We start from the raw sequence: 23,526 nt of genomic DNA on the forward strand, positions 1-23,526 counted from the left end.
GCCACTAGGTATTTATAGGTAGGTTCACATATACAATGCCTATATCTTTGGCACTGCTTGACGAACCTTCATGAAACGTTCCAAAAAACATTTGCCAGTTCAGTCAGCTGCTGCCTAGAAAGTTTCAGGGTGATCGGTCCAGGGGTGAGGGCCGAGAAAAAAAGAGGGGTCCCAAAACACGTTGTCCCCCATTCATTTTTCGTTTGGGATTTTAGAGAAATTAAGGGGAAAACAAATTTGTATATCTAGGGATGCATTTGTGACCTCTAACAATCTTGTGCTGAGATTTGATTTGCTGATAACAGTTCAACAACAGGAGCTGTTGAAGTGTTGTCAGCCATCTTAGGATTCCGCTTCAGCCGAGTCTAAAAATAAAAGTATCAAAAAACCAAAAGGGGCCAGGGTACGAACACCCTGACCCCTTAGCTCTGTTGGTGGGGTCCCAGGGCTAAAAAGCATGTTTTGTAATTTTCTGAGAGGACACATGGTGGATCAGTGAATTTGCTCATAAAATAAAATAAAAAAGGAAGTGCGTTAGTCTAATGCCTGGGTGGGCCAAGTCCCGGAGGCTTAAAAAAACTGGGGGGGGGGGGGGGGGGGGGGAGGTTGGGGGAACGACCACCACCTCCCCAGGGCTTTATTGTAATACAGGGAGTGCAGAATTATTAGGCAAATGAGTATTTTGACCACATCATCCTCTTTATGCATGTTGTCTGACTCCAAGCTGTATAGGCTCGAAAGCCTACTACCAATTAAGCATATTAGGTGATGTGCATCTCTGTAATGAGAAGGGGTGTGGTCTAATGACATCAACACCCTATATCAGGTGTGCATAATTATTAGGCAACTTCCTTTCCTTTGGCAAAATGGGTCAAAAGAAGGACTTGAAAGGCTCAGAAAAGTCAAAAATAGTGAGATATCTTGCAGAGGGATGCAGCACTCTTAAAATTGCAAAGCTTCTGAAGCGTGATCATCGAACAATCAAGCGTTTCATTCAAAATAGTCAACAGGGTCGCAAGAAGCGTGTGGAAAAACCAAGGCGCAAAATAACTGCCCATGAACTGAGAAAAGTCAAGCGTGCAGCTGCCACGATGCCACTTGCCACCAGTTTGGCCATATTTCAGAGCTGCAACATCACTGGAGTGCCCAAAAGCACAAGGTGTGCAATACTCAGAGACATGGCCAAGGTAAGAAAGGCTGAAAGACGACCACCACTGAACAAGACACACAAGCTGAAACGTCAAGACTGGGCCAAGAAATATCTCAAGACTGATTTTTCTAAGGTTTTATGGACTGATGAAATGAGAGTGAGTCTTGATGGGCCAGATGGATGGGCCCGTGGCTGGATTGGTAAAGGGCAGAGAGCTCCAGTCCGACTCAGACGCCAGCAAGGTGGAGGTGGAGTACTGGTTTGGGCTGGTATCATCAAAGATGAGCTTGTGGGGCCTTTTCGGGTTGAGGATGGAGTCAAGCTCAACTCCCAGTCCTACTGCCAGTTCCTGGAAGACACCTTCTTCAAGCAGTGGTACAGGAAGAAGTCTGCATCCTTCAAGAAAAACATGATTTTCATGCAGGACAATGCTCCATCACACGCGTCCAAGTACTCCACAGCGTGGCTGGCAAGAAAGGGTATAAAAGAAGGAAATCTAATGACATGGCCTCCTTGTTCACCTGATCTGAACCCCATTGAGAACCTGTGGTCCATCATCAAATGTGAGATTTACAAGGAGGGAAAACAGTACACCTCTCTGAACAGTGTCTGGGAGGCTGTGGTTGCTGCTGCACGCAATGTTGATGGTGAACAGATCAAAACACTGACAGAATCCATGGATGGCAGGCTTTTGAGTGTCCTTGCAAAGAAAGGTGGCTATATTGGTCACTGATTTGTTTTTGTTTTGTTTTTGAATGTCAGAAATGTATATTTGTGAATGTTGAGATGTTATATTGGTTTCACTGGTAATAATAAATAATTGAAATGGGTATATATTTTTTTTTGTTAAGTTGCCTAATAATTATGCACAGTAATAGTCACCTGCACACACAGATATCCTCCTAACATAGCTAAAACTAAAAACAAACTAAAAACTACTTCCAAAAATATTCAGCTTTGATATTAATGAGTTTTTTGGGTTCATTGAGAACATGGTTGTTGTTCAATAATAAAATTAATCCTCAAAAATACAATGTGAGGTCATAAGCAATACATTACGGCAGCGCCAGTTACAGTTAACTCAGGTAACTATAACTGCTGAGTTTCTATGGTTTTGTATGAGTAAATTCAGAACCTAACTATAATATCCACGTAACCTTTGGTCTTTTCAGTGAATATATCTGTTCATAGACTGCAGTAATCCTGCCACATCATATTGGGTTCGGATTTTTCCATCTTCCTTTTCTTCAAAGAAATTGGAGACAAGATCCGATATGATTCCTCCCTTGGTCCGTAGTAAATTGCTTTTCTGCTCAGTGGTGAGTAGTGTAAGAGTGCAGTTTAAGAGGAGGGACATGCTGAAGACAACGTGTGCTGTGTATTGTAAAAGGTGTGAAAAAGTGATCATCATTGGCTTCTGGAAGATGCATTTAAATCTTCAGCATTACACACTAGGAACAGATAATTACAGGGAAAGAAACAATTTCCATCTGTAGCATGTATGCCTGTAGATACACATGCTCTGCACAGACAGTACAGCTGTTCCTATCCAAAGCAGTGGCTTTGGAGCACAGTATGCAGATGTATGAAACAGTGTTCTTAGGATAGTTTGGCCAATTCAAACCTGTTAATGGGCTAGCATATCCACACTATAGTGCTTAGTGAAGGTGTGTGGTTTTGACCAAGAGGCAGCTTTCAGAATTCTGCTAGAGGGCTTTTTTCCGAGGAAATCTAAAGTGGCACCCTTTTTGTTGGTGGAGTAGACTCTAGGGGGGCACAAATATGTGCGCTTGCCCTTAGCCTATCAAATCTGGATCCACTTGACAAGCCATCTTGCAAAGCTTACTTTAGAGAATGACTCACCTCTATGGAGTTTGGCAAAAGCTACAAATGTTGACTGGGCTTCCAAAATGGCTTACTTCTATCAAAATGGTACATAATCACCCGATTAACATATAGGTTGTGAAGTCTCACTTTGCTACATACTTTGGGTGCTGGAAGAAAATAGGGCAGATATACGGTCTGATTCAATGTAAAGGTAAGCCAAACTTTGGAAGGAATTTGGGGTTGTGGCAAGGATTATGGTAGCCTTATGAACCTGGAAGAATGATTCCAATATTGTAAGAGCCTGATGCTCACAAATGCATCTGAGGGAGGTGGTGAGACTAAAAAGGCCACCTCGCAAGTCACGTAAAGTAGGGCACATGCATGTAGGACTTTGGTGAGCTCACGAGGCATGTGAATGTTACATTCAGGTTTCAAACTCAGGCAGGGGCTGTTTTTAGAGGTGTTACTTTAAGATCACCCTCCATGAAGGCTTTATTGATTGGGACCTTGAAAAGTAATGAGTAAAATATGCTGCAGCTGAAGTTAAGAGTATGGACATATAGGTATGGTCTGCCTTTTATAGTTGTAGGAGGTAACGGACAATCTCTTGCACAGAAACCTTTTAGAGGTATAACATTTTGGCAAAGAGACAGTAATGCATGAATATCTAACTCATGTGCATAACATCCAGGAGTAGTGGGCTTGTACATCTCTCACATGACAAACATGCATTCCTCTGGAAGTTTGAGATGACAAACTCATGTGCCAGATCCCGAGAATCAGCCATCTGCGTGTCTGAGCTGACCCTGTTGCACAATTAAGAAGGTCTACCCTCAGCAGGAGCTTCTCATGGGGACGGTCTAACAGTTCCAGGAGCACTGAATACTAGGGCTGTCCTGCCAAGTCTGGTCCAAATAGAATGAGGGTAATGGAAATCTGCCTCACAGTCCTCCTTACGTATGGGTTGAGGGGGAGACAGAACATCCATAGTATATTGCCCAGGGATCACGAATGCGGGTACCTGGATGCAAATTTTGGCACTTTGCATTTTCAGGAGTGGTGAACATTTCGAATAGTAGGGGTCTATCACAAGGGAAAGAACTTCATAATAACTTGCAGATGAATTCCCCTTCATAGACTTGTTGATGCTGAGCAGGTCAACAAGGCTGTTTAATAATCCTGGCAAATGAACCACCAACAGGCGGATGTTATTATGGATTGGTGGGGTGCCGAATCTCTTGAGCCAAAGCAGATTGCCGGGGGGGAGGGGGTTTCTCCCTGCTTCTGGATGTAATATACAGATCCTGAATGTCTTGTCCTGAATGATTCTGACTAATGCTCTGAATACTATGTATCAGTTTGAAGTTCCAGGTAAATTTTATAGTATTCATGGTATCTTGTATGGTCATTTCCTGGAATAGGGACCTGCTGTTTGAGTGTGTGCCAAGCACTGCTTGCCTTTTTAAAACTGTTTCGACCATGTGGCCCACATGGGGGCTGAACAGATACTCGCCATCAAAAGGGATATTTAGACTACACCTCAGTCCAAAATGCTGAGAAGCTTAGCCGACATGCCTGTGAAGGATGTCCCTCTAACTGCACTGCTGCTTCGAGGGCACATCTTATGTGTGTTGCTAATGGACGTGTCCCAAGCAAATAGCTTGTCTCTATTTCCTTTTACAATTGGCCTGTCAGAGATGCTTTAACAACCCCTCCATTTTCTCCCAGTGTTTGCAACTGTACCTGGAGACTAGACCCAGAGAATTGGTAAAGACTCACAAGTGACTACTCTGAGCATTAATGCCCTCAGACTCCTTATCAGGTGGAGCAGCACCCCCCAATGCCTGTGCTGAGGCTCTCTTTTGTATGGGGCGACTTGACTATGGATAAAGACAGGATTATTTATTTCAATCCTGGATGTGACTATGTTTGCCTTTATGAATTCTTCAAAATTATCATTGGGCAGCTTATTCATTGCCTTTAGCATGGAGCGGTAGAGTACTGTCTGCTCTGTTGCGGAGAGGGTCATGACTAGGATTTCCCCATCCTCTTGTATTGTATGCATCTTAATCTGACAGTGCAGACATTTGTATTACCTCATAGAAGGGGGCAATGGTATCAACAGCTGGTGAGGGTTTGGGGGATGATACGGTTTGAGGTTGGGAGCTTCTTGAAGATATTCTATTCTATCTTCTAGTGCATCTTCACCATCCTGGGAACTAAAGGGTTCATCACGAGGGTCATGTGGGAAGTACGGAAGAGTCGGTGCCCCATTGCTTAGGATGTCCACACAGTAGAGTGGAACAAGTGTGGTGTTGACCATGGTGAGCAAGCTACTTACCTTTGGTAATGCATTATCTGGTTCAAACTCTCTAGCCAGATTCCTTACCTTAGAATTATCCTCAGACATTGGTCTGGATCCGGAAATGTTTTCATGAGCAGTACCCCTGCATGCGAGTAAGTGGCATTGTTCAGCTCCGAGTGGTGTCGTCTGTGCCACAAGTGATGTGCGCAGTGCCTATGCGTCACCACAGTGTGATGTCAGTTTCTTTTTACGACTTTCCATGCCAGAAGCAAGGACCCTCGAAGAGTACTGAACACTGGTGTGTGAAAACTAGGGCCCTGAAAGGGGGAAAAACAAAAATTTTATAAACCCATTCACAGAACGGGAGGGGAGGATAGGTTGGGTGGGTAGGTAAGAAATCTGCAGCTAGACAGAGTCTCTACCAGCTAAGGTGTTACCGAAGGTAAGTAACTTGTTTATCTGATAGAGACTTCTAGCTGTAGAGTCCTTATCTTGGAATAGAAACTCAAGCAATACCTCTTCCACACTAGAAAGTCCTGCAGGACCGTATGAGCAAAGTGCCCATCCCTAGGGACCTGACTGTCCAGGCTGTAGTGCTTGGTAAACATGTGCAGAGATGCCCACGTTGCTGCCTGCAGATATCCAGGACCAAGATTCCGCTTGTTAATGCAGTAGTCACAGGCTTGACTGGTGGATTGAGCATGCAAACCCTCATGGGGTTGCTTCTTGGCCAATGCGTAGCAGACTTTAATAAAAAGCACCATCCATCGAGAGATGGTCTGTTTCTGTACCACATTCCCTTTCTGGGCTCTGACTTACCCCACAAAGAGGTGTTAGTCCACCTGGAACTCTTTTTGTGTGGCCAAGGTAGAACAACAACGTACTGCCGTGTAGGCTCTCATTATTCTAATGAGACTACTGGATTTGAGCGGCAGAATCGCCCGCGGTGTGGGAGACGGAGTCTAACCCACTACAGGTGATGCCTGTCGCCCCAATCTGGGTTTTGCTCCTGCTAACTAGCAGTGCCTCATCTCTACCCAAGAGAAGGGATGATTGGGCAGCGGAGCAGATGGCACAAATGATTTTGTGAACCTCAGTCATTCTCACTGAAATCCAGGGGAGAGGCCGAAACATCGGTATCATTGCCTGAATATCCTGGACTTGCCGTTCGGGAGGATAAGACTGAAACTGCAGTGTCCAGAACAGCTGCGATGAAAGGGAGTGTCTGAGAGGCAGTGGGGTGCGACTTCAGCACGTTCATAGTGAACCCCAGTGAATGCAGGAGGTACGCCCTAATCTGGAGGTGGGAGATGACAGCTTGGGGCAAGCCTGCCTTTAACAGCCAGTCCTCAAGATGAGGGAAGACTGAAATTCCTGATCTACGCAGATGAGCTGCGACCACTGCCATCACCTTGGTGAACACCTGAGGAGCACAGGTAAGGCCAAAGGGCGCACGGTGAACTGAAAGTGCTCGTACCATACAGTGAACCACAAGTAACGTCTGTGGGAGGCAGAACAGGAATATGGAAATAAGCATCCTGCAAGTGCAATGCTATCATCCAGTCTCCTGGGTCCAAGGCAGATAGCACCTGAGTCAGAGTGAGCATTCTGAACTTAACTTTCTTAAGGAAGATATAGAGGGACCAGGGGTCTAGGATAGGGTGAAGGCCATTGTCTTTTTTGGGTACCAGAAAGTAGTGGGAATAGCAGCCATAACATATTTCAGGGTCAGGGACCCCCTCTATATGACTCCCTTGGCCAAGCGAGCCGTATCTGCTGCTTGGAGAAGTGCCAAGTGATCCTCTGTGACCGATCGTGGGATGGAGGCATGGATAGAGGGGTAGTCTTAAAAGGGAGGGAGTAGCTCCTTCCGACTATCTGCAAAACCCATCTGTCTTACATGATGGATTGCCAAGGGAAGCAGGTGATGGTGAATCCTGTCTCCGACTGGTCCCTGTTGGGGAAGAGTCAAACTAGGAAGGTTTAGAGGCAGCTGTGGGTGCGGCTAGGGGCATCCCTTTCATGGGAATGAAAGGGGTGAAATGCAGATTTAAGGGGACCGGGGGCCGCTGTGAAGCCCAGGGACTGGCCGTAGCATGGGAATTCTGGAAGTGCTCACGCACTGAGTCTGCCTTGTCTCTGAAGGTGAGAGTGCCAACAAAGGGCACTGTCCATCAGAATGACTTGGACAATCCCTAAAAAGCCAGAGGTCCTCAACCTTGCATGGCCCCTTAGTGCCACCGTCCACTAAGCCGCTCTGCCCAGTAAGTCGGTCGTGTCCAGTTCATTGGATCGTGAACTTTGCGATGTCTCTCTCATCAGCAACTGCTTGAGAGAGTATAGCCCGGGCCTCCTCCAGGACCTGTGGCAGCACTTGCACAACCTTATCCCATGGTGTATGTGAATAACGGCCCAAATGGCATGCGATGTTCATGGACCGCAATGCAAGGCTGGTAGAAGTAAACATCTTCTTCCCAAGTGTGTCCAGCCTTTTGTATTCCCTATCCGGGGGTGCAAAAAGGAACACGCCATAGGAGGTGGAGTCTTGGCTAAACAAGCTCTCAGGCGTGGGGTGTTGTGTCAGAAAAAGTGGGTTGCCTGAAGTAGGGCAATGGCGGCGGGCAATTGTCCTATTCACAGCAGCCCCTATGCTGGGTTTGGACTAAGCACCAAGTAGGACATCCGTAAGGGTTTCATTAAACGGCAGCAGGAGATCAGAGGAAGAAGCTCCAGGTTGAAGCACCTCTGTCAGGAAGTTAGCCCCGACAGCCACAGAAGGCAGCTCAAGGTCCAGGACCTCCGCTGCTCTTTGCACCACTGTTGAATATGAAGCTCTCTCCTCTGTAGCCACAGTAGTGGGAGAAAGCATGCCAGTATCTGGAGAAGTATCCAGTTCGCTGGCTTCACCAAAGTCTGCACACCAGTCCATAGGTTATTCTTCTTGGAGCTGGTATTCTAAAGGGTCCAGCGAACACTCCCATTCCTCACTGTAACCTAGCCCATAAGAAAGTGGATCCGACAGCTCACAAAGATCGTGAGGCCGCGAAATACTGCTTAGCGTGGGAGACTAAGCATGCAAATATTTCTTTATTGGGATCACTCATTGAAAGGATAAGGAATGCCAAGCTCATGACATTATAGGCACAGCTTTATTAGACATTTTTGACAACGAAAGGTTACAATATTGTCAAATGGAATGTTATACGAATAGGTTTCACCTTCATATGATTAGTAGGAAGAAACCATACCTAGCATGTGGCTCTCCAAGACAATTACCTAAGCTTTGCAGAAAGTGAAATGCCCAGTACTTTAGTGTTCTTCTACCCACACCATACACCCTATTTTTGGTTCATGTTAATCTCGACCAATGCGAAAGGATGTATGCTTGAGAGAAAACCAGATATTATTGTGTTGGTGGGTCAAGCACATCACTGAGATAAATTCATAACAATAATTTTGAAAAGAATGAAGGAAAAAGCTGATTGCATTTGTTTGCTGACCTCATTTCCAAACAGAGAAAGTAGAAAGCATCAGTGCGACCCAAAAAGGAGGTTGCTGCAGAAGGCTTTATATATTATACTATCAGTGCTATGTAACAACAAATGCAGATCTTGCAGAGTGGCCAGAATTTCATATAACCCTCTTCTGGCACATCAGAAACCATGTAAGTAATCAAACTATTTATCTTGGAGGCTATATAAAATCAAGGAGAGAAGGAAACTAACAAGAAAGAAACTGCTCCTGAAGAAGGAGCAAAAGAAAAGTCCCTAGGGACTTTGAATCGAAAGGTAGTGAAGCGTGAGCTATTAGTCACCATACCTACCTCCCTGTCAGTCTGAGACGACTGTTAGGGATTGTTTATGTGTGACTCAATCTTATCTGAGCTTAGTGGGTCATTTCGCTTATAATGCTGGTTGTCTGCTTTTCACAGTCATTTTTACTGTCAGGGTCTGGTCATTAATAACTGGGTTATAGTCTATGTCTTGTTGCACAACACATAATGTACTGAGCTTTATTACTAAACTGCAAGCAGTCTGACAAGCAGGTGGACTAAATTGGACCATACATCGTACATGAATTTGCAGGCATGTTTTTAGTATGTGGTGATCCATTACTGAAAAGCAGAAAGAAGCACCGTTGACTCTACAGAATTTTAAAAATAAGATTATAATATGTTCGACCACTAAAATGGCTGCGTTCCCTACCTGCAACACACGTTTTCTGTGTTTAATTGGTGAACCAAGAGGGCCTATTTCTATCAAGCAGAGGGACCTTACCTTTCATATCGGAGAAAGACATTATTGAGGTCATCGTTGACATGCAGCAGCTCCTCCGTTACCTCTTCATTAGACACGCGTGAGATGAGTTCCACTATTCTTTGCTGCATTGCTCTGCAAGTTCTGTTCAGCTCCTTTGTTAGTTAAGAAGAAAGCACAGCATAACACTGGTTTTGTATTTATTTTTCTTTAGAAACAACTGCATTATAAAAACAGATTTTGTATTTCAGCTATTGTTATTTTATCACAAAACACTGAACCTCATGCATAAAAAGAAACCAATACAATCTCTTCAATTATGTTTGCTCAGCAGATGACATGCTAGCAAAGATATATTGCCTTGAACACTAGTGGGGGGCTTGCTTGAATTTATAAGAGATAAATTGATGTAACATATTTCTACATTAGCGAACAGTATTTATTTTTGGGTTGAAAACAAGCTGGTTAAGTGTGACAGGTGTGGCATTAAATTGTCATTTATAACCAAATCTTAAGTGCAAAAAGTAGTGATGTTACAATAGAGAATGTCTGGCAGTAGGAGAACATAGTAAAACAGGCTGTCTTTTGCCTGGATCTATGTTTTTTTTTGTTGCTTGCAGTGGTTTTTGCGTATATTTATTGCTGGGGAAGCTGCTGGGCCCTGACAACACAAAAAAAGCAAAAAGCAAAAATTATTTTGGGACTCAAAAACACACCCAGTTCCATTATATTCCCTGTCAATGAACTGAACTACTTTTGTGTGTGGATGTTCGAAAAAAAAAAAAAAAAACAAGTGATAGCTGTTAGACCAGTCAGCTCTTGGCATTGTTTCCCCTGTCTTTTGTGGCTTCTGATCTCCTGTTTTGACCCTGTGCTGAACTTTGTTTTTGCTGACTTTAGGACTCTGGGGCACTTTACCACTGCTGACCAGTGCTAAAGTTAAAGTGCTCATATGCCAATCATGGAAGTGGTTTATCCATGATTGGCATATGTGATTTACTAATAAGTCCCTAGTATAGTGCACGATGTGTGCCCAGAGCCTGTATATTAAATGCTACTAGGGGGCCTGCAGTTCTAATTGCGCTACCCACATGAGTATCCCTGTAAACATGTCACACACCCACCACTGCAGTGTCAGTGGGTGTAGTTTTAAACTGCCATTTCGACCTGGAAAGATCCCCCTCTTGCCAGGCCCAAACTGCCACTTTTACTACATGTACGTTACCCCTAAGGTAGGCCCAAGGAAGCCCCATGGGCAGGGCGCAGTGTATTTAAGCGGTAGGACATGCACTGGTGTGGTTTACATGTTCTGATAGTGAAATACTGCTAAATTCGTTTTTCACTATTTTAACATGGGAATTACCTTGAAATATCTTTTAAGTGTAATATCCCATTCGGAGCTGATAGAGTTCTGGAGTGTGGTGCCTCTGAAATTACAACTTAAAAATGCATCTTTTGGTGAAGTTGTTTTTTAAATTCTAACTTTGAAAATGCTACTTTTAGAAATTGAGCATTTTCTTGCTTAAAAGTGTGCACCTGTGCATGTCTGTGGAATACACATCTGGGTCAGGATGACAGTTGGGCTGTTTGTGAATTCACTCTAGACGGTCACACAAAGGGAACCGAGGAGTGCCCTGCATATCCTGATGGGTCTTCCTGGGCTTGAGTGGAGAGAGGAGCTGACAAACGCACCTGAATAGGGCTGTCTGTCATTCAACAAAGCAGTCTCAAACCCCCTAGAGTGTGTCTAGGGCCAGGGCAGGAAAGAATGGGTCTTGTGCACTACAAAGACATTCCTTTGAAGTTTGCCTACTTCAAAGGCAGAAATGAGTATAAATATTGGACCTCTGAGACCACAACTTTAGAACACTTCTGGACTGAGGACACTCTGCCAGGAAGAAAAGAGGGATGCCTGTTGCTTTGTTGTGCTGACCTGTTGCTTGCTGCTTCAGTCCTGGGAGTAAAAGGACTGGGCTTTACTTTCTACATCCTGCTTTCCAAGGTTCTCTAAGTGCTTGAACTGAGCTTGCCTCCTCTTAGAAGTCTCAGGGACATCAAAGACTTAATCTGCCAGTGCCTGGACTCTTCGGCTGAGAGTCCTGACTTGCCAAGTGGTGCTAAATCCAGTCCCCGGGCCTTTGGAAGCAGAAACCGGTGTCCCAAAGAAGAAAATTAATGCATGGATTCGCCACGGCTGAAAAACTGATGCAACGCCTGGCTTGCGGCAGAAGAATTGACGCTGCGTCTGCACTGCGGCTGAAAAATCGATACAGTGCCTGACTTGCAGTGGAAGAATTGGAGCTGCGCCTGTAGGACTGACGCAGAGCCTGTTCCATCATGGCTCCATCATCACAGCGCATCTGGATTTTCCCAGGCATCATTCCTAGGTGTCACTTTCTCATTGACCCCCCACCACAGCAAGGAATCAAGGCTGCGTGACTGGAAACCGACGCATCACCCTCCCCTGCGAGGAGATAACAGGCGCATACCTTCCCCTGCCAGTAAGGACAGACTTATCACCTCCTATGCCAGTAAGACACTGACGCATTGTCTCTCCTGCGAGGAGAGAATTGACGCATCACTTCCCCTTCCAGTAAGGAACCGATGCATCACCTCCCCTGCACAGTAAGGATATGACACATCGGCTTGTTTTCGGGCGCCTCACCTCCTCTGTGCTCCATATCGTCTGTTTTTGACTCATCCCAGGTACTGTGTGTTAAAAAGATACAACCATTGATTCCTCTGGATTAAGACTCATTTCAACTTTTAAAAAGTGATATCTTTACTTGTGTATGTTGGACTTTTGTCATTTTGGTCTTGTTTTATTCAGATAAACATTGGCTATTTTTCTAAACTTGTGTGGAGTCCTTTTTATAGTGTTATCACTGTGTTACTGTGTGTGAGACTGAAGTCACCTGAGACTAACCAATATGCCCGACCAATCACATTTTTTAGATGAAGTAAGCATGTTATAAAATTATCAGCTTCAACAATTTTTCTTTTTGGATTATTGTATGTATTAATTAAGATGAGAGGTTCACGTATATTGTTTCCCCACCTAAACGGACGGACAGAAAGGCTGAGTGTCCATGTGAAGTTCTGAGATCTTAACGGAGACATTAACGTTGATATAAATCACCAAGCCACCTTTGCCCTTCCAAATATCCTGTTTTTTCTGCAGGCTTATTGAATTCTTCATACCCAATAAGGGGTATACTCGCTTGCACCCATTACTCTTGGATCACTGTGATATCAAATGAGCCTAAGAAACTGGTGACTGCTGGATCTTTCATTTTTTTCTACAACCCTCTATATTCCATGAGCAGATGCTCAGTTCCTCCTGTGGAAATGGGGTCTGTAGATTTGCTTTTCAGCTTTTACAGGGCATCCCATAAGATACCACTTTGGGCAACCAGTTCCAATTATCTAGAGCAGTGGTTCCCAATCTGTGCGCTGTGGCACCCAGGTGCGCCATCTAAACTAGCCAGGGGTGCCATGCACCAAGCACACGGTTTGGGAACGAAACGAGGAATAGCAATAAATATCTGCTGTCACTACTTGCCCTGGCCTCCTGCTAACTGCAGTGTTAATTGATGACACTGAAACATAAAACCATCTCTCAACTCAGAGTTATTTAACAGGTCCTGACCCTGAGCTAAACAGTTCAGAAGTGTTTCTCAGTGAATTTTAGAAATCCCTTCATGCAATTTAACAAAACCTTTTGTGCAGTATAATTGAAATATACATGCTAATTCTTATAACCTCGACCTAGGTAAGGAGACAAGGAAGACTGCTTATAAAGGTCATTAAGGGTGAACATTAATTTAATACACAAGCTCCAAAAATAAAATAAACGGTAAAGAAATATGCAGTAAAGCACTGTAAAGGGCATTTCTTCTGCTCAGCAAATAATGCATATTCAGGCCTTCATGGAAGACCTGCTGTCACAGACAACTAATTCTGTCCCTTCAAGTAGAGGTCACAAACACTTCACTCGGAATAAGCCACCCTAAGACAAACACTTTTGAAAAATGGGTGCATTGCAGATGCATTGTCTGTATGTAGGTACCTTTATTGTCTTGTGCACTTTGTTTTTCTTGTCAGCAGGGCCCTACCGATAGGCAGTTTATTACACAGTTAACATTTGTCTATAAGACGAAGATCATAGGATACTCAGCCTAGTGACTGCAGTCAGACCTTGGCTGGATGCCTGCTAATGCACCACAGCCCACCTTCCACTGCACTCTTCTTCCATACAAGGTATGTTACAGAGACAGGTAGAGCTGTAAACTATTGTACCGGTAGACATTGTACCTTAGTGAGCCATTGAAACAGCAATAACGTGCTTATAAATGCCAGGTAGTGCATGTCAGCAGTGTCTGATCGCCTTAAAACGTGTAAATATTACCTATTTCAGCTGCGTACATGTGATATTTAACCAACTGAAGCAAGCTGCAATAGTGCTTAATTAAAGTCCCTTACTTCAATGTGATCTGTGCATGAAACAGAAAGCACATCCAGCTTTACTAGCACAGATTCTTTGTTCGAAGTAAATGAAAGGATTTGTTCCCTAATCATCTTTATCTCATTCTGTCATTCTTACTTTCATCACTTTACTAGCAACAAAGCTTCTGCTTACTCCAAATAATATTCCTTCTTACTCTTGCAGCTATTCGCTGTCTGTTACTCTGCTAAATATTCCTAATCTCAACTCTACTTCCTCCTTCTTACTCTGAATACTCCTATTCTTACTCCTACTGAGTCCCTCCCACCTGCAGCAGCGGTTCCTGCTCTAACCTGCATTTCAGCAAAGAGAGAGATGGGTGCCTCAACTGCTACAGTTTTGCATGTGTGAGAAATGCAATGATGAGCGCAGGGTTTGGATAGCCATCTTAAAGGGTGCTCAGAGGTTCACGCTGCCCTTCTTTTCCTTTAAGGAAAACAGTGACCTGCCTGCTGCTGGAGGAAGGTTGGCTTCCTCAGCATCAGGTTCATGTCTGAGGGGATATCACCTTCTTAGTGTACTGGCACTGAGATAGTTTGAATAGGAAGTTACTCCCATTGCATTTCAGTTATGGCTCAGCTATATATGGCATTCGGATGCCATCTGCAACAGACTTTTCTATTGAAGGTCCTTCTGCGAATGTAGCCAACACTGCCCTTTTCAGATTGCTGATGTTAATGCCAGAATTCCCAAGAAAATAAATGTTTAAATTGGCTGCTTAGTGGTTGTGTCATATTTGTTGCTAAGGATTGTCAGAGATATGTATTCTATTTAGTTCTGTGACATGCAGAATATGATGCAAGCTGCTGCCACTAAAGAAGATGCTTTCATGGCAGGAACGTGTGGTTTAAGGCTTCAAGGCCTGGAGTAAAAAGGAGAGGTGGTAAAGTGAGTATTTGTTGCTGATAAAGTGCTTTATTACAGCATCAGTTCAGTGACAAAGTAGATCACAACTACGATTATAATACCTTCACAGCAATTAATTTCAGGGAGGTAAATGGAAGTACCCCCGATGCCGGGCTTACATCCTCCCACCTGCCAAAAAAAGTAACGTAACGGCGAGCCAAGGCCAACTGCCAATAGGTCAAGGGAGCCGCAGGTCGAAAAAGTTTGGGAATCACTGATCTAGAGTCACGTCTTGTTTGAATCTTCCTGTGCTCCTGCTCTCGAGATGATTTGAACTGTCACATTAAACTCGGTTTCAGCTCCTTTGTTGACTTTCCCAGAGTTAAATTTCCCATTTGTCCCTCGTAGAACGGACTATGGAATGTCTTTTTCCATATTAGGGCTTTGCTTCTCTAATAATGGGTATGGATATTTATCTCCTTGATAAGCAAGTACCTCAATGCCCGCATATTCAGAAGCTTTTACCTTTACAGGATTTGATCCGGAAGATCGGGGGGCCGAGAAACTGGCTAAGTTGGATCCGATTGCTGACTCCCTCTTGCTTGTATGAATTTTATGGCCAGGAAATCTTCAGAGGTCACATGGTCTAGGTCGGGAAGAGCCTTTATTAGTTTTAAAATACTTGAGCGATTAAGTACATTCTGAGGACTTCTTAATTTAAATTCAGGACTCCAAAGTAACTGATGCCCCTGCTCAGGATCAATCGGTATCTGATGGTTTACAGGATTCAGAATTTGCTGGGCCGTGTGCCCTCCTCTCAGTGCCGTGGGGCAATTCCATGATGTAGGCTCATCCCTTTCTGCCATTAGACCGCCAGGTATAGATCTTAAATGTCTGCTCATCGGGCCTCCCTTTTCCTCTGGGAGTGCTTTCATAGGTATCGCTGGCCTTTATACTTGCAGTGGCTGAGCAGTCGTAAGCAAACATTTTAGCTTGGATGAATTCATTCCAGGCACTGCAATTACTTGCCAAAAGGGACCCTCTGGCTTTTGCACTATCTTCAACGTCTTCCCTGCCTCGATACCTTCCTCTACTAGTGGCACCGTCACCTTTGTGGCACTTATGTAACCAAGTCGGGCATTCTTCCTACTATTTAGCTGTGGAAATGTTGCTGCATGTTGTCTGTGTATGTCCAGCACTGGTTAATCAGAGAATAAAACTGTTGAAAAAGGAATTTAACGTACTGGGGATCAGAGCCCGTAGACCAGCCCTCATTGAGTGTTTTGATCCAAAGAATGAAATGTCGAACATTAGACTGGTCCAATCTCTGGAAAGTTTCACCACACTTGTTGCATCAACTAATCGTTAACGAAGGTTGAAACTGGGCTAGTAATGTTGCATGCTGATACGATATTTGGTGCCAGATTGTTAACTACCTTTGATCTTTGCCAACCATCAGTTCTGATATATTGGCTTGGCACATGATGCGCAAACAATATGCATCTCTGGCACACCATGCTAGTAGTGAGTACTGGAGTTCAGCTGGCACTAGGTCATGCTGACAAATAATATGGGGTCTAAATGTTAGATACTACAATAGCTGGTTTCTATGTTGATCGAACGACACGCTTTTTGCCGTTCTATTTTGCCCTTTATATTTACTTATGAATGCATTAATATGGGGCTCTCATATGGTTGAGTTATTAGGCATTTTTTGCACATTATATCTTCTAGTGAAGGCATTAACACTGAATGCGCACTTCATGTCTAATTTTGCACCTTATATTTGCTAATATCGAAAACTGAAGATGGGTCAGTGGCTGGATACTTGATAAGGTCGAATTATTCCAAGCATAATGGTCACATGTGCTTGGATTAATTAAATGAAATGCACTCCATGCCTAACTTCACACATTAAAACTGTTTGTGAATGAAATGTGAAGATGGGCCAGTGCTGGGTTGTTTTGGTTAGGGTTTATTCATTTTATAGTTCAATAGTTTCTGATATTTTGTCCTCTATGAAGATGGAATAATATGTGCCCTCTGCATAATAATTTAGTACCTCAGGAGACCTATCTAGTATACATTTAGCATAATGTTGATTATTAGACAGATCCGCATCTTCATTGGGGTAGCAAGCCGGAAAAGTAACTTGCTCAAGCTCATGATTGGTTTTGCTCATTTACCTGGTAATATATGTCTGCGGCTTTGTTTAAAAGAGGATATCGGAGTTAAATGTTTATATTGTTTTTAGTCTAATTGATATCATTACCTTATTGGAATTTTTATTGTCTTTAAAAAAAAAAAAAATTAACTAATAAAATTAATTTAAATTAAAAAAAAGTGTGTGTGTGTGTGTGTACACGTGTGTGTGCGTGTACACAAATACTTTACGCATTGCTTCTGAGATAAGCCTGACTGCTTGAGTCAAGCTACCAAGGGAAAGTGGAGGTACCCATTTGGACAGGGTGCAAACCACTGCAAACTAGAAACCCCATTTATAACAACAGCTCTGCTAGAACTACGTGTAACATACACAACAGAGCCTAGTTACAAGTTACTTACCTTCAGAATGCTCTTTCTCGTTGATACTCCATCTAACTAACTTGATTTCTCACATTTAGAATATCACCAGGTGCCAGACTGGATCCATTCAGCATAGTTCCTGTGCACGATAGGTGGCCCTCGGACATGGACCCCAACAACTTGGGATTCAGTTTTACAGAAAGGGAAGGTGGGAGGTCGGTGAGGAATCTCCATTTAGATGGAGTTTCCACCAGAAAGAGCATTTCCTTTGGGATGTAACTTGATTAGGTTGAATGATATTTGTAACAGAAGATTACTCACCTCTATAATAGATATCAAAGCAGTACTCTTGGTGGTGGAATGACTCCAACAAAAAGGTCCTGCAGGAGAAAACATCTGTCCTTCCCATCGACCTGACTATCAAGGAAGTAGTGCTCCATGAAAGTGCACTGACCTTCATGTTGCAGCCTGACTTCTACCCAGAACCGGCACTGAATGTACTAATGTGTTGGTAGCAGCATAGCCACTCAACCTGGGAAAGTGTGAGTATCTTGAATTTGACCTTGTGCAGACAGACGTTGAGGGGTCGAATATCTAAAACAGAATGAAGGCCTCTGTCCTTCTTTAGCACTAGGAAATAGGGGTGTAGCATCCACTTTCAATTTCTTCCAACTTCTCTATGGCTCTTTTGTAATAGGAGCCTGGACTTCCAGCAGCACAATGACCAAATGATCCTCCAAAAGTCCTTCTGATGTAGGTGGAATGAGCAGTGGGACAGGTAGGAATTGCAGGGTGTAGCCTGTTTGGACTATCTGCAGGATCTGTCAGAGGTTATTCCTAACCATCCATAGAGAAAGTGAGTGATTCTGCCACAAACAGGGTGACTTGTGTGCAGAGAAGAGAAACTAAACCGGCTCTGAGGCTGCTTTACAAGGGTAGGGAGTGGAGGGATTGGGGATAGGATGAGGCATTCTTGGAAGTACACTGCCCCTGCTAATCTGGGCGTTGCCAGCTAGATCCTTTTCCGTGACCTCGAAAGAATGGAGATATTTGCTGTTGGGATGGAATGCTCGGACACTGCCTGAAGGCAAAACCCTTAGTGATGCCTCAAAAGAGTCAAAATTGATGTGGCTGGTGGGTGTGGCTTGGGGCAGTTGCTCTGCCAGCAACACACAAGCATAAAACATCCTGACCTACCCCTCACCGGGGGCACTGACCAAGAGGAGGGAAGAGGGGTGGGTTGACCGAGCATCTGAAGACACCTGGAGTGGCCAGAAGTGGCAGTTGCCATTTTGCGGTGCTGCGAGCTGACTGGAGCTGTGGCCCTTGAGGAGTGGTGGGTGAACTGAGTGAGGCACAATCCCCAGCAGCCGAGGTGGGTAGAACCCCCACCTCCACTGCGAGGGATGCAGAGGAGCAGCTGACTGCATGAGTGTGTGTGCAGGGCACACTGCGATCTTTACTGAACCACAAGGGAAGAGACTTGGAGGCTGGGTCCAGCTGGCGAGGGCAATGGAAGTGGCAACTGAGGCAACAGGTGGTGGCGTGAGTGAGGGCCGGCTGCCATCTGCTAATCTGCACCTACAGAGGACCGGTGCACAAACCATCGAAGGCAACGATTGGGGCAAATGGAGGTGCCTTAAACCTGGTGACCTCCCTCTCCTCCCAACTGTTACTGCCACCGATCGGCTGCTTCATAAGCTCTTATACCAAGAACACCATGGCATGAAAGAACAACTGGGAGGCCTGGGTGGGGGGTAGCAGTCGGAGGGCCCTACAGCCTAAGCAGCTTCTAAAAGCTCTGCAGCCCTATTTTGTGGAACTACAAGTGTGGCCACACAGGACAGACCATCCATAAAGGTGTTGTATGGTGGTGAGAGTGCAGTGCCCTGGGTGCTATGGAAGAAACAGAGGACTGGCGGAGGTGCTGCCCCCTGGCTCGCCACACAAGAAGAGCTACCCAGTACTTTGGCAGACTGAGAGGCGTTGGGGGAGTTGATCCTGTTCCACGTGGAACCACAGTACCCACCATAGGTGGCTCACAAGGGACCCAGGGAGACATACCAGGGTTGATTGGCCTACCCTTTGCAAAAGAGAAATATACCACACATTGAGCTGACAAAACTGTCACAGACTGGAGAACGAGGAACCCATATAGGCAGAAAGGAGATAATGGTTCACCCCAAAACCACCAGACCCCATCCGGAAGGAAACATATGCACAGAGAACTGGGAAAAAAGATCAAACAGCTAACCCCCTTCCATCACCCATGGATCAAGATTTAGAGAAACATACGGTGACCATTCTGGCTGTGATAAAGAAGCCCATGAAGTCTCTGGAAAATATATTTATACAGAAGCACAAAAAGTAAACATTTAAAGGGCCGCCCACAAAAAACGGCAGACTGGGTATTGGATGCAGAATCTATTTTGGCCCAGGTCTGCCAAATGAGGACAAACTAGCACCCGCATACAGGCAAAGGAAAATGGACAATGCTAAGGGCCGATCACAGCACAGAGTAACTATCCTTTTTGGTCCTGGGCTGGTTGTGGTGGTGGGCAACCTCAAAATAGTTCACAGTGGAATGGGTACATAGGGCCCTAGAAGGCCACCAATCCCTGGGGCCCCACCGTATGCCATGGTGGCCAGGATAGTTAACTTCAGAGACAGGGACTCCATACTGCTGGAGGCACAGACACAAGGCCCATGAATGGTGGAGGGTACAAAGGTCAACATATTCCTGATTACAATACAGCAGTACAATGACAAAGACCTTCCTAGCTGTCAAACAACATTTATGGGAACTAGACATCAACTACGCCCAGAAAAACTACACATACTGGACCAGGGAGTGACACACTTCTTCATGGAGGTGGAGAAAGTCAGCAGTTGACCCCCCAAAATTCAAGACTGGATAAACAACATGGATTGGTGTGAGCGAGCAGAACATGTGATTTATCAGTCAGGGCTGCCCAAAAAATACAAGAAAATCTGGACTCAATGGAGTGTGTACAGAGACACATTTATTTATAAGGTTTTATATAGCGCGAACGTGACCCTTTCGAGTATCAGAATACTTTACAAATGTTCAGCATACAAGCATCAAAAACAGCATCATAATTAAGAGTGAGAACAAGGTGAGACCAAAGTCCAGACAAACAGAAATTATGAGATTTACAGCATATACTTGTTAATCAGTATCTATTTTAACTTCTTTCTCAAAGGAGGTCGTTGAAATATTCATTTGATTTTAGGGGGTAGGGAGTTCCAGATTCTAGGAGCAATACCCAAGAAGGCTCGGTTGTATGTTTTCTTTTTATAGGATTTTTATTGTTTCAACAGAAAGGTACTAGTGCGTCTGGATACTCTCAAGCCACCAGATACCTCTAGTTTTTGTGCAAGGTATCTTGGGGTACTGAAGTGAAAGGCTTTATGGGTCATGCAGGCAATTTTTAAAATGAATCCTCACCTCATGTGGGAGCCAGTTTAATGATTTCAGATCAGGCCTGATTGGTTGTTTCTTTTTGATCCTATGATGAGCCCAGTGGCAGAGTTAAGAGGCCCTTAGTGCTGCCAGCTTAGATCTGGGAAAACCGCTGAAGGTTTCACATCCATAGTCCAGCCTAGCGACCACTAGGGCTTGGACAGCTGACTTGAGGTCCATCAGGTGGAAGGAATGGTTTTATTTTTCTTAGGATATTCATGTGGAAGTTTGCTCTTTTGGTGGCATTGCTGATGTGCTCCTGCATGTTCAAGTTTTTGTAAAGTGTTATTCCCAGAGATCTCGTTGAATCAATAATGTGAGGTACGTAATTAAGAGCTGTAAATTGTTTCATCCATTCTGCAATGTCCAGGGAGTGATTGGGTGGGTGATAAAGAGGAATTCCGTTTTGAGAGCATTAAGGCGTTAGCTTTGAGGTGGTTATAAGTTAGCCAGTTTTTTTTTTAAAGGTTATGTTGAGAGATGTAATCTCAATAGTGGGTTATTGTAGTTTTGCATGTGTAACATACTGACATTCTGTACCTATTCTCCTTTTGACCAAGGATTAGGACAACTGTACTTATCCCTACAGTAGGCAAACTCCAAGATAAATGGGACTCATACCAACCAGAAGGGCAAAAGACAAGTGTGTTCCCTGTCTCCAATGCTATTTGACAATGCCATAGAGGCCCTAGCTGAATGGATCAGAGACAATGTATAAATATGGGGATGGCACTGGAGCAAACCATGGGAAAACCGGATATCACTACACACTATTGACATTTTGCTATATCTTGCACAACAGACTCCTCTCCAGTATGCTTTGAGGTGGTCTTTACTATCTATGGAGCATATTCAGGATTAAGGGTAAATTGGGAGAAATCTCTGATTTTCACAAAGGCCAGAGGAATAATGGCCAGAGGAACAGTCCTTTTGCCATTGAAAGCTGCCACTCAGCATTTTAGAAACCTGGGCCTATGAGTATCTAGAGACGAACAAATGCACTATGAGGACATCTTTGTCCCGCTCCTACAGAGCCTGGAGAAGGGTATAAAAAAGAAATTGGAGTGGCTTATGGCTCTATCTCTTGGGTACAGCAGCGCTGTTCAAGATGATAACGCTACCCAGATTCATCTACAGCTTTCAAAACAGCTCATTTGGCATCCCGAGGAACTTCTTCAAGCCAACTAACAAACTTTTATGACTGTCGCTCTGGCTGGACGGCCCAGCACCGACTGTGCACTCTACACTGCAAAGATTCATGTAGGAAGGAGGCAGAGCACTACCAAATATTCAAAAGTAGTATGAGGCAGCACAGGTACACATAGCAAAAGAGTGGGCTTATGTTCATTACTGGAGGATCCGGCATTTAGGATGGGCCAGGCGACACTGGGGCAAAAAAGATATCTCCACATACTATAAGGAGGGAAGATGGTAACGAATGCCCTGCTGGCTACTGCTACAATTACATCCATATGGCACAACTTACACAGAGAAATGGGGTGGGAAGAGAGACTAACATTGCGAACTCCCTGTGGGTGGGCACAAGACTCCACCGTGTGCCAGGTTTACTGGGCTTTAAACAATGGGACCAGATTGGTCTCTCTATGCTGGATAACATATGGGATGCAAACAATAGTGCCATTTAAACACCTATGGACAGAATATGACATGGCCACCATGCAAACATTTAAATATTTGCATCTAAGACATGTCCGATAGGCCAGGACCCCCAGGGAAGAGGAAACAATGGACGATTCCCCACTGAAAACAACAGTTGAATGGACAGATGACTAGAAAAGCCACTTCCTTTACATCTGCCACACTGATGAGGAACACAGACGAAGACTTAACCCAGCTGAGGAAAAACTGGCAGAGAGATGTAGGGGAAATGGTGGATATCGACTGGGGGGACGCCCTACAAATTTCCAAGGGAGGTAGCCGCCAGAGTGAGATTTAGTTTGTTAGAATTAAAAATCCTGCACAGAACTTACAACACCTGAGTTCTCCAACACAGAACAGGAAGAGCCGAAGACAACTTGCGTCTCTGACAATGTGTTTGACAGGACACATTCAAATTTTATAGGACTGTCCAAAAACGGACCCTTTTTGGAGGGTGTACAAACACTCTAGAAGAAGCCATAGGAGTGCCAACAACACTATTGGCACCGATGATAGTAAGTATATAGGCAGAATCTGACGCAACGTCCTACAACAAACTGCTGATTAACTTGGGCTACATAGTAGGAAAGAGAGACATTGCCCAAAAATGGGGAAGCACATCCCCTACAAGAATACAAGATTGGGTGGTAGGTATGTAATTGTGAAGTTGCAGGGATTCAGAATGCAGAATAAGAGAGGGAAGGTGGGATTCCTGACAGCAGAGAGACTTGGATTAGTAAAGATTCCAATGAAAAAGGAAGGCACCAAGCTCTAAACAATGATGCTAAGGTACATCCACAGGACTCCAAGGGAAAGCTGTCTAACTAAAACAGGAATGTACCTACAACCGATGGGGTGGAACTGGGGAGGGGAGAGAAGGGGAAGGGCGAGTGGTGTAGATGGGAACATGTGACTGACAGATGTTCGCTGTTATGTCTGACAAGCTTATTTGATAAAAATCAATAAAAT

General features: G+C 44.3%; 1 protein-coding gene across 6 annotated transcripts in view; it reads right to left on the reverse strand.

Moving 5' to 3' along the window:
• Nucleotides 1-23,526, reverse strand: part of TOM1L2 (target of myb1 like 2 membrane trafficking protein) — a 336,841-nt gene that overhangs the window by 73,654 nt on the left and 239,661 nt on the right. For all 6 annotated transcript variants that reach the window (XM_069210085.1, XM_069210083.1, XM_069210081.1 and 3 more), the window contains exon 8: nucleotides 9,560-9,693. In XM_069210085.1, the coding sequence (XP_069066186.1) occupies nucleotides 9,560-9,693 (134 nt within the window). The remainder of the gene's footprint in view (nucleotides 1-9,559; nucleotides 9,694-23,526) is intronic.

Source organism: Pleurodeles waltl, chromosome 10 (assembly GCF_031143425.1).
Source record: "Pleurodeles waltl isolate 20211129_DDA chromosome 10, aPleWal1.hap1.20221129, whole genome shotgun sequence".
Classification (NCBI taxonomy): domain Eukaryota; kingdom Metazoa; phylum Chordata; class Amphibia; order Caudata; family Salamandridae; genus Pleurodeles; species Pleurodeles waltl.